This window comes from Berghia stephanieae, chromosome 5 (assembly GCF_034508935.2).
Source record: "Berghia stephanieae isolate SIO BIC M18660-M18661 chromosome 5, UCSD_Bste_1.3, whole genome shotgun sequence".
Taxonomy (NCBI): Eukaryota; Metazoa; Mollusca; class Gastropoda; order Nudibranchia; family Aeolidiidae; genus Berghia; species Berghia stephanieae.
Window position 1 is genome coordinate 56,697,712 of NC_088364.1, and position 12,521 is coordinate 56,710,232.

Sequence of the window (12,521 nt, forward strand, 5' to 3'; positions counted from 1 at the left end):
TGATTCTGGCGTGTTGTGGTGAACCCGGGTTTCATCACCAGTGATCATATGGCCAAGAAAACACACCGACTGGTCAGCAGGCGCCAACTCTCCACCAGGTCCAATTCGCATTTCTTGCTCATCATGGACTCGTTGAAGGAGGTTCTGTGACACTTCTTTGGACCACTCAGTTATGGGAGTAGGTACCCTTGTTTTTATGCAGATCAGAATCTTCTTCATCAATAGCGCTGAAACATTCAGCACTGATGCACAACAAAAGTATCTTTAATCTCCGGTTTACAGATTTTGAATATCATCATTGGTTCAGGAGATATGGCTCTACTTACCTTATTTCTGGGACAGCCCTCGTAATTATAATAAGACCTAAAGCTCGGCGGAACAGAACTTTATTCTTCTTTTTTATTGCATGCTTGAGAATTTGCAAAGTTGAGGACGGGGGTCATTTTAATAAAATAATATTTGAATTATGCCCGAATGTTTTCTCCTTAAGATGAAAAAATGTTTCCTGATGTACAGCAGACACAACACTACTTTCATAGGCATGACACAATATATGGGGATTAGAAAGGGCCAATTTGAACTCTATAAGTATGATTGGATCACTTCTATTGAAGCTCGGATGCGTCTTGTACCAGTTGACTTTTGTTTCGGCCTTGATGAAAGATTTAATTTCGTCAACTCCATAAAACGTTTCATCTTGTGTTTCCTCAGATCCCATTTTGGCCAAAGTATCTGTTTTTTCATTTTCTATACTAGGTCACAATCTTTAGGCTACGATCAGGACACAATTGCCCGAAACACACGTGCACAAGATTTTCTAAATAAGAGAGACAGACATGTGGGATTGTGGTGAAGGAGAAGAAGGCGCCCACTATGTACCCCAGACCTGCCCAAAGTATGCAACTGCAAGAGAGAAAATTTGGGCTGGAACCACATCTCTGCAGACCAAACTATTTGACCCCCTGACATAGTTGAGAAAGACAACGGCGTTCTTTCACCAACTCATCATCATCATCATCATCATCATCATCATCATCATCATGGCTTATCCCTCCTGGACGTGGCCTCCGCAACTGCCAACCGAAACAAGCTTCTGTCCTGCGCCATCCTTCCACATTCAGTCACTGGCTTATTCATCCATTCGCTGATGTCTTGTGACCAATTTTCCTTGGTCTCCCTCTACCTCTTTTAACCCCCCCCCCTCCCCCCACATTACCCTCTAGAAAAAATTCAAGGGCGTCATGTCTCTTGATTTGTCAAACCAGGCACGTTTTAGTGTCTGTATCATCTTGATGAGATTTGGCTCTCTAATGCCAAGGGACTCTTTCACATTTTAGTTTCTTTGCTGTCCAGGGAATGCGGGGAATTTCATTTCAACTAGTCCTTTAAAATAGAGCCAAGAAATACGTTTCTCAATTGAAGTGAATAGAGTGAGTTTTATAGTCGTTATTGTTATATCTATTTTGATAATGATTATATGGGTTTTGCCCAGAATATTGATATCAATATTTTCTCTTATCAACCAGGCACAAAAACACCTCTGACAACGAGAGACGTGAAAGCTACGGACCTTGATAGTGAAGATTCGGAGATTCAGTATACATTGATTAAGGACCCAAGTGCCGGGACATTACAGTTTGATAACCGAGACGTCAGTTATATCCTTACCTCCTCTTCTTCTGCTCGCTCATTCAAACAAAAGGACATAGATAAAGGTAAAGAATAAAAATGAAATATGCACATTTATGTAGCGTAATTCTATTGATTCACCATGCATGATCAATGTTAATTATTTATTCCCCAGTAGGACATATGGATCAAATATTTCACGCCTGTTAAGCGCCCTTTTTTATACGAAGCAATCTCACAGTAACTGTTACTTTCTTTATTGAAGTACTTTTTCACACCTGAGTAGATTGATACTATTTGTTTAATATGTGATTTGAAATATGTGATAATGTTAATATTTGTATTGGAAAGGCTAAGAATGAAATCATTGTTCGTTTCTAATTTCCAGGCTTTATTTTCTATAAACATACCATGGGTGAAATGGTTGGAAACATTCTTTTCAAATTCAAACTCTCTGACCCTGAAGGAAACGAATTGATAGATCAGGACTTTTTCATCACTGTTTTAGGTAAGTTTGATCATCCAAACCCCTAAATGAGAATATCAGGAGATAGGCAATGGTAATTTATTGACATTTATGAATAATAAACATCTTTTTTGATCTAATTAATATTCTTAAGGATTTCATATATTGTAATTATGTCGCGCCATTAACTGATGTATATCTAGTTGACATTAAAGTCCAAGTTAAATTTAATGCTTCCACTTTTAATCAAAATACAAACAAACCAAAAACAAACGAATCTTTGGTATATAAACGGAAAACCCAAAATGAAAGCCCCAACAAACAATACTGATTTTTCCTTCAATGATAATTATATATATATATATATATATATATATATATATATATATATATATATATATATATATATATATATATATATATATATATATAAAGATTTATTCCCTGATTTTCTCACTCCCATCTTCAGAGGACAGACTCATGCCATTAGAAATCATCAATAAGGAATTTTATGTAACTGAGGGTCAGGCGGTTAAACTGACCACAGATTACCTGTCATACACGGACTTCGACTCTGAGCCTGGTAGCCTAATGTACACTGTGTTGGATGGACCACAACTTGGACACTTGGAACTGACTGGACAGCCAGGTGTTAAAAATAGAAAAATACCATTATAAATATATCGAACATATTGATCGACAGAGAGTTAAATTTGTTTAGATGTAGATCTATATATAAATAAAATAGTCTTTAAAAAGAGTAAATGTGTATAGGAAGGAACATACCATGAGCATACAGATTATGCTTTATGCTACATTAATATGCAATGGATGATTTAATGATCTGCCTTTACAGAAAGGTAGCAATTCTACAGGGCATGGGTTGCTTCTTTAAGATCTCTTGTCTTATTTTGCAACCTTTTCATGTCCTACACGTCACTGATTCCTACTCTGATATCAGGCAACTCTTTTGATTGGTAACTAAGAGGTAATGCTTTAAACCTATGTGTACATAATTGCAGGTCTGATAACCGAGCGCCGTCGTGGGCTTGAATTAACATTGTTATAATGGACAATATTTTCCACTGGTTTGAGAGTAATTCTTTTACAACAATGAACCCATAACAATGTGGGTTATCAGACCAGCAAATAAGTATACGTTGCTTTAAACTGATGGTTTCTATCTTTTTTTCTGTCAATAAGTTTTGTCTCAAATAATCTTTATGCTTTTAATAATAGGTATACCAGTGGTAACTTTTAGCCAGTCGGACCTTGCAGCAAAGTCAGTCGTTTATGTGCATACCACTCCCGAGGAACATTACTTGGACAAGTTCATTTTCTCTGTCTCAGATGGGAGAAATGAGGTCAGTTTCGTTTATGTTATGAATTAATATTTTGTAGTCCATGCACATGTATTATAGAGGAAATGGTTCATTTATAAGATATGTTGAACTATTTTATCGTTTTAGTTATTTTGGAAATGTGAAAACAAATCAGTGCAGTCAGACATTACATCCTTGAGAACTCCCTTTGAAGTTGTACGCCTAGAATGAAAAAGACGTATTTCGTCCGAGTAAGGCAATGCCATCAATACCCCTTCTACTACTACTACTACTACTACTACTACTACTACTACTACTACTACTACTACTACTACTACTACTACTACTCCTCCTCCTCCTACTACTACTACTACTACTACTACTACTACTACTACTACTACTACTACTACTACTACTACTACTACTACTACTACTACTACTACTACTACTACTACTACTGCTACAGCTATTGCTAATTATGATTGCGATCAATTAGACGATTTACCGAAGAGTAACATCCTAAGTTCTCTCGACATCAGAGACTTGAGCAAATATTTGTTCAGAATTTTGGTCGGTAAAGTTTATTCTATCAAATGCGTTATGTGCTTTGTGGATTTCCCAAGAACGAAAAAGGAATTGTTCTAAACTTTGCAATTAAACACCAAAACAGTAAAATGTGTGACCCATCGCCTGAAAAGGATATTATGTTGATATGAATGAGATGTTTAAAAAAGATATTTTGATGTTGAAATAATAAGAAATTTGAGATCTTTTAGTTCTTCAGACTGAAGCTGTATTTATACCCCAAATCAAACAATCTTAGCATCCAAATCCAATGAAATAGCTTTTTGAGGCGGTTGAGATATACTATAAAGATCTTACACATTTATCTATAATTGCAATATTTTTTTCTTGCTTTCAGTTGGTGAGTTCATTTTACATCAGAATCAAACCAATTGATGATGCCATTCCCACCCTTTTGAACAAGGGTCTCCGGGTTCAAGAAGGAATGAGAAAGCTGATCACGGAATTCAACCTCAAAGCAACAGACAAAGACACAAGGGTAAGCAATTATTATGATCTATTACTTTATTTCTTTGTAGATAGAGCAGGCTCCGATTGTTGGCACAAGAGTAATTTACTTTTTATTTGAGGATATTCAGCAAATTACAGAAAATTGCCAAAATTAGAATTTGAAGTCGCAATGTGACTCTGGATACTGGATGCTTTGGATTTCTTCGTGCTTTTTATGTTTGGTAGGTGATGTGCTCTCTCCTTACCAGCCATTTTAAGAATTTCCCCCGAAATTTCACACCCACAAGACACAAAAACAGACTTTTCATAATCAAAGAAAAAAGTAACAAGTGCATTCTCTATAGAATGTTGTTCAGCAAAATGATGTCTACAACATTGTGTTTAGTACTTATTTATAGCTGTAATCACAGCATTTCTTTAAATTTTCTGATGTACAACAGAAATTGGAATGAGAAAATTGTCGGTTGCGTCGTAACGAATGTGGCGATTTTCCTATGGGTGGTATAGAGAAGGTTAATGTTCTTTTGTTCTTACACTGCTGAGGATGACTTGCTTTTGATGACTAGCATATCCTTTGATGTGGTGTGTTTAGACCAATTCTGATACTAAGCTCTTTTTCATTTATCAGCATTATAAAGTCTTTTTTTTCCTTTCAGGAGCAATTTATATCATTCACTATCATTGATCCCCCAATTCACGGTAGCCTTGATCTTTTGACACAACACGGTATACACAAACCTGTCCAATCTTTTACCATGGAGGATCTTTACGAAAACCGGGTCAGCTACCAACATGATGGTTCAGAGACAGTCTCCGATACATTTAGTTTTCTGGTAGATGATGGGACCAATAAAGCCTTCACGATGCAGCAGCAAGATCAACCGTCGTCTGGGTCACGCATTTCTACCCCTCAGGTTTGGCTATTTTTATGCTGTTATGTGTTTTGAATTTGAAAAGAGGGTGCAGTATCTTAGAGCTGATTAATATACAAGTTCTACGAAAATCTAGGCAATCGTCTTCCCTTAAATATGAAATAAACATCACTCATTAAATCAACAGAAAATTTATGTCGTTTTTCCTTTCGGAGAGACTTTAAGTAGTCAAATCTCTTCCTTGTTAAAAGAAACATTTCTATTTCGCTTTGGCATCACATGATATGCAACATTGCGTAAAGTTTTCCATAATTATCTTACTCAAAACCTTAATGTCAATGGCAGTGAACTCAATAGAAAAAATGGTTTGGATATAAAACACAATGTGGCCTATGTGCTTCTACATTACTTTGACACATCGGTTATCTGACAATATTTGACCCATCGCGTTAGTGAAGAATTGTGTTGGAATGAACCAGGTGAAAGAAAGCAAGTTTGAAAATTAATAAATTATCGGAGTTAGGAAACTTAAGCTTTTGGAAAAGGGAAAATTCATTCTTCCTAGTGAAGGCATTTATTTTAACTTTACTAATGCTATGCGTCAATTTCGTTTCATCTATAAGTTAAGCATAAAATTCAATTTTAAGCATCAGGTTCACCCTGACATAACACCATGTTGAGACGATTGGTCACATATGACAATTTTATATCATGGAATTGAGCATAGATTGAAGACAGTTCCTTTGCTTTCGAATCGAGTTATCACCAATTAAGTTGAAGCGACTCCATTACATTGGTATGACGTAATAAAATGTCATAGATTAAACATCCAATCAAATCCATTTATTTTTTTCAACCCACCAAAGTTGTCATCTTGAAAAGTCATCCATTTTGATATTGTCTTCCATCATATGTAAATTATACTTCAAGTTATTTTCGTATAAAGCATTGTTCTTGTTTATTTTCAATAGGATTTCCAAATTACAGTTCTAGCCATGGATGATGGTATGCCGGTCCTTGACATCAACCTTGGCATTCAATTCCTAGAGGCAAATAAATATGGACAGGTACCTGTTCTCTTTAGTTTTGTGTTGTTACAGCAGCAGGATTGATGATGAAGAAAATGATCCTACTTGATATCCTGCAACTTCTTTGCTGAAAATTAATATATATCAATCAAGATGATAATGCTTATTGTGATGATGAAGATTTGAACAAGTGTGTATGAAAGGTACCAGACAAAGCAAGAAAGAAAAAGAAAAGAAAAAAAAAACATCCAAGAAAATCAGTTTACCTCGACTGGAGATCGAACCTCGGTCGAGGTAGACTGATTTTTGGGGTGTTTTTTTTTCTTGTAATTTTCTTTCTTGCTTTGTCGTCTGGCACCTTTCACACACATTTGTTCAGATCTTTATCTTACACTGCTGTCTGCTCTTTAGTTTCTTAATTGTGATGATGATGCTGATAATGATGATGATGATGATGATGATGGTGATGATGATGATGATGATGATGATGATGATGATGATGATGATGATGATGAACTGCTCTATTCACAGGTCCTGCCTGTTAGCCGTCATATTATGAGTTCTTGTATACATTTTTGCAATGCATTTCCATACTTAGCACTGCTCAGGATCCTACCTAATGAATAACCAATGTCGTACATTAACAGCTTTAGTCTTTTAGATGATATTTCTCCATTCATTATGTGCTAGCAAACAGAATAAAATTCAACTTCTAGAATCTAATTATTATAAAAATGTTCTGATACATGGGCCCAGTGATAAAATGAATGATATTTTGTATCCATTTTTAGATTGGTAACGTGATATCATCACAAGAACTAAAGACCACTGATGAAGATACGACTCCAGAAGGAATAGTCTATGTCATAACTAAGCCACCAAAATGGGGAATTTTGGAGTCTAAATCGAAGCCAGGAGAATCATTGCTTTCTTTCACACAAGGTGAATGGAAAATTATGATACTCGATAACCATTACCTTTATTATTATGTTTAATCATAAAATCTTCTTCACTAAAACTTCGGCTTGAGCTTTTGATATAGCGCAACATCCAATAAACGTGCTCAAAACAAGGAAGCCCTAGCCAAAACAGTAACACTCAACATGTAGGACGAGGCATGAAGCCTGATAGGCGATATTACAATGTTTTCCTGTTAATGCTGTTTACGGCCAGGTACTCATTTTACACCCAAGTACGGTGAGAGAATGTGAGTAAAGAGCCTTTTCCATGCCAATGACTCACCTTTGCGCCGCTCAGAGCAGGACTCGAACCCAGGTCCTTCCGATCTTAAGGCCAGTGCCATACCACTTGACAGAATAGCCGCACAGTAACAGATAATTAAAAATAATGATATACCTCTAACCCATTTGACACTAACTTATTTTTGACTAATTAATGGATGTTGTGGAATTGGATAACCACATACACCATATTATATGCCCATTCGCACTTTCCCACCGATCACCAAACTCTATTTCATTTAGTATAAGTTGTCTGTTCAGCTTCCTTTTCGTACTTATATGCTTACAATATTTTTCTCTGTCTGCCTAAATATGGTTCTTTGAAATACCGAGTCAAGTGCAATGATGTGCGAAAGCCTTAACAAAGGACACAACACCCAGCCCAACGTTTTGAAAGTATTGTCACTCACATAGTCACAATGTTTGTGACTCAACATTGCTTGACTTTGTTACATGACAATACGCCGCACCGCTTGATTATTAACACCGCATGATAAAATATACACGTCTAACCCTAGGTTTGATATGGAGGAAGTCATCCTTAACTTTTTGACTTTAAATTTATGTATAGATAGAATGAAGTTGACGTCAATCGGGCCTTTGTTATCGTTTTTTTTGCCATCCGCGTTTCTGGGTAATTCTCACTAGACTGTATTAACCAGACTATAAACGTTTATGGTTACAAAGAGTTTTGTGTGTTGATCCTTTATACATCCGGATGGCAATGTTGTGAGCTTCTTAGCCAAGCGCACACTATCTATAGCCTAAATCAGTCCCAGGACACCGAAGTTAATAAATACCATCTTGTATTTCAGATGATGTTGACAAGGGAGAGGTGTTCTATAAACTAACAAACAAGACAAATGAACACAGGGACACTTTTGTATTCAGTGTTGGTGACAGTCGGCCTGACGTTTTGACTGGCAACGAGTTCCATATCATGTGGTCGGAGATAAGCTTTTCAAAGTCAGCATTCAATGTTTCTGAGAAGGACAGCGTTATTCAAGTCCCAATTATTAGACGTGGAAACCTAAAACAAGTTAGTTCTTTGTTATTTGACGATTTTCATGTTCTCAATTGAATGATAATACTGATAATAGTAATAATTATATTATTATTATTATTATTATTATTATTATTATTATTATTATTATTATTATTATTATTATTATTATTATTATTATTATTATTATTATTATTATTAATGACAATGATGATGATGATGATGATGATGATGATGATGATGATGATGATGATGATGATGATGATGATGATGATAAAGAAGAAGAAGAAGAAGAAGAAGAAGAAGAAGAAGAAGAAGAAGAAGAAGAAGAAGAAGAAAAAAGAATAATAATAATAATGATAATAATAATAATAATAATAATAATAATAATAATAATAATAATAATAATAAAAAAATAATAATAATAATAATAATAATAATAATAATATAATAATAATAATAATAATAATAATAATAATAATAATAATAATAATAATTAATAATAATAATAATGATAATTTAATCAGAAGTGGAAGACAAAGGTGAAAAGTTAATATCATTGAACATTTTCAAATACCAAATATTATGCGCTGACCACCTGTGTTCTAAGATGTCGAATAGTAATCAGTGGCATTTACAAGGAATTAAAATTGTGAAGTCGTTGTGTAGAAGAATTAATACCTTCATTTATTAAATAATTGACATTTTTGTTTAATTGACAGCTATTTGTTACCTGTAACGAGATTTGTTTATAATTATTGCTATTACATTCTGAGAATTATAAGTCAACTGTTTATGAACTGGTAACATCATATTGTAAAATATAATTTCAGTCCTAAAACAATGTTTACAAGGCAGTGATATCCAAATTCTTCTCCTTTTTATGTCAATCTAGTACTCTATTGTGAAATGTGTTACATTCCCTGGCACTGCCTCGTCAACGAAAGGTGGGAGGATTGCGTCATTACAGGACTTTATCCATATGGAAGGACAGGTATTTAGATATTATAAGAAGAAATGATAAATGATATATAACGATTCAATGTTTGGAACTCTATATAGGGGGAAAACAGACATCAAAACGTATTGATTTTAAATAATAAATTTGAGCCAAACTGATATGCTTTTATTTAGTACCATACATATGGTTCCTCAAAGTGCTAAGAATGTAAACAGAGCAATTCTGGTTATTTTTGGTTTAAAATTCAAGATTGGATATCTGTTTTATCAAGTCATAATACCATTTTGAGATAGAGATCCACGACTGGGCCTAGATCTTCTTTGAGTAAAAGCAGTGAAAAATTAACCGAAAACTCTTTCTAATTTTTAAAAAGTAGTTGACAGTCAGTTACTGGGTAAAGTTTTATGTGTTTGATTATATGTTACTGTCTTTTTTTCTTAAATGAATTCCCATTGGGGCTCCTCGAGACTATGTTTCATTTGTATGATTATAAGTATATTAAAATTTTAATAGTTTTTTTATGTTGGGTCAGTATTGTTTATCCTAAATCTTAATAAGTCAAAGCTGCAAAATCAAGAGTAAAATTTAGATCATCTTTTATTTACTACGCGGCACCTGTTATTTTTCAACAGATTTTGTCCAAACGTTATTCATGGGAAATGCAAAATATACTTTTAAAAACTCAAAAGGCCTAAACATCCCTTAGAAACAGGGTTTCTCAATGCCCAATTACTGCACTTATTCTTAATACGTACAATACATTTTCCCTTTATTTCAAGCACAAAGGAAGAAAAGTATATACATATTACCCATGAATACAATGAAGTCAATCTAGATCATATAAAAAGCTGAGTTTCGGCCTAACCTGTTTGATTATAAGATTCTGTTGGGCTGCACCATTTGATATTTTCTCATAAAATGTAGTCTATAATACATATAATGTTATAAACTTTCTTTGAATCGTACATTTTGTGCAGTGTTTGTTGTTTACACCCTTCAAGTTCCAACATTACTTTGCAGTTCTAAATATTTTACTTTTCAGGTACAGTTTGAGGAATGGCAAGATGAGAATACTTGCAACATAATTATCAACGATGACGCAATTTTTGAAGGAGATGAAACATTCTTTGTACATCTTTCGTCTCCGTCTTATGTTATCCCTGGAGAAATCACAGAGGCCTCCATTACTATTCATGATAAAGAGGATGGTACGTACATAAAATTTGGCAACAATAACGGGAAATTTAACATACAGTGAAGACTACAGGTTTTTTAACGGATAAAGTAGAATATGAATATGATAGAAAGAACAAAAAATACTGACTTATCCACAGTCTTGAGAAAATGTTTGCATTAAATCTCAATTAGCGCGAACTTTGCAAATAAATTGAGCATGATAACTATGATGCAAATAGCTTTTATAATTCTTTGACTGATTACATAAAGTTTAAATCAAACTAAAAGAGAGAAAGAAAGAAAGAAAGAGAGAGAAGAGAGAGAGAGAGAGAGAGAGAGAGAAGAGAGAGAGAGAGGGGGGGGTGGAGTTAGAGTTGGGGGGGGGGGTGCGTGTGTGTATGAAAATATAGTTGTGTTCACAATAACAACGAGATCTTATATCATATACTGTTTGTTTCAGATGTAAATTCATTTGTTTATCAATTTATGTTGTCAGAGAATTCCATAAATTATCACGTAGGATTTATAAAATTTTAATGTCATGTTGTTATTGTTATTGTTATTGTCTACGCCATTTTTGTCACTGTAATTTGCAAGGGTTGTCAATGCTCTTGATAATCTGTCAGTGGTTGTTGGTGACGGCAGTGTTGATTTAGTGACTCTAGCAAAGACAATGTTCAGGAGATGATAGGGTAAAGATTGTATCTATTCGTTATATTAATTAATAGCAAGCAAAGTTGAGCGTAGTCAGTGACTGGATGAACGGCAATGATTGCATATTTTAGCCCTTGCGCTTTGTGCTAGGTTAAAGCCCTTCACGTACATCAACCCACACGACTCAGGTGTGAATGATTAGCTGGCTATAGGTAATGAAAGATATACAAACGATTGTGTGGCTAGCTTTGATAACTGCCAACTCATCAAGTATGCTGATGACACCGCAATACTCGGCCTGCTCAATGATTCCGTCTCCGAATTTAAATACACTGAGCAAGTTAGTAAATTCAGCAAATGGTGTGCCGATAACTGTCTAGAGCTCAATGTAACAAAAACAAAGGAACAACTGTTTGATCACAGAAAAATAGGAAAAAGAGCAAGACAAATAACAAAAATTAACAATCAGGCGGTTGAAACTGTTGAAACGTTTAAATACCTTGGTGTAATTATAGATAACAGTCTAAGATTTGAATCGCACACCAACAATGTCATCAAAAAATGTAACCAGCGCTTGTATATACTCAGAAAATTAAGGTCTTTCAATGTGAACAGAAAGACCATGATACAAATCTACAAGTCATTAATATTGAGTATCGTTTCGTTTGGCATCACAACGTGGTATGGAAGCTGTGGAACAAAAGAAAAATCCAAACTACATAGAACCCTCAGAGAGGCTTCAAAAATAATTAACACAGACCTTAGAAGCCTTGACACAACTTATATTAATGCAGTTGAGAAGAAATCTTTTAACATTATCAACGAAAAGAGGCATCCGCTGAACGAAAAATTCCAACTTCTGCGCTCCGGAAGACGGTATCTAGAAGCAAAATGTCGGACAAATCGACATAAGACAACCTTCATTCCAACCGCCATAAAATTAATTAACAAATCTTCTATGGAAAAATGAGACAACCAATGAAAATAACGAGAAGCAGTGTCGTGAATCATCATCATCGACATTGCCGCCGTCGTTATCATCATCATCATCATCATCATCATCATCATCTTCATTATCGTAGTCATCATCATCATCATCATCATCATCATCATCATCATCATCATCATCATCAT

At 34.7% G+C, this 12,521-nt stretch overlaps 1 protein-coding gene across 1 annotated transcript in view; it reads left to right on the top strand.

Moving 5' to 3' along the window:
- The window catches only part of LOC144973978 (extracellular matrix organizing protein FRAS1-like), a 99,409-nt gene that overhangs the window by 50,324 nt on the left and 36,564 nt on the right, over nucleotides 1-12,521 (top strand). Inside the window, exons 39-49 of the mRNA XM_078916867.1 lie at nucleotides 1,527-1,715; nucleotides 2,018-2,137; nucleotides 2,565-2,744; nucleotides 3,335-3,459; nucleotides 4,340-4,480; nucleotides 5,109-5,366; nucleotides 6,296-6,391; nucleotides 7,144-7,294; nucleotides 8,409-8,632; nucleotides 9,492-9,590; nucleotides 10,600-10,765. Of these exons, the coding sequence (XP_078772993.1) occupies nucleotides 1,527-1,715; nucleotides 2,018-2,137; nucleotides 2,565-2,744; nucleotides 3,335-3,459; nucleotides 4,340-4,480; nucleotides 5,109-5,366; nucleotides 6,296-6,391; nucleotides 7,144-7,294; nucleotides 8,409-8,632; nucleotides 9,492-9,590; nucleotides 10,600-10,765 (1,749 nt within the window). The remainder of the gene's footprint in view (nucleotides 1-1,526; nucleotides 1,716-2,017; nucleotides 2,138-2,564; nucleotides 2,745-3,334; nucleotides 3,460-4,339; nucleotides 4,481-5,108; nucleotides 5,367-6,295; nucleotides 6,392-7,143; nucleotides 7,295-8,408; nucleotides 8,633-9,491; nucleotides 9,591-10,599; nucleotides 10,766-12,521) is intronic.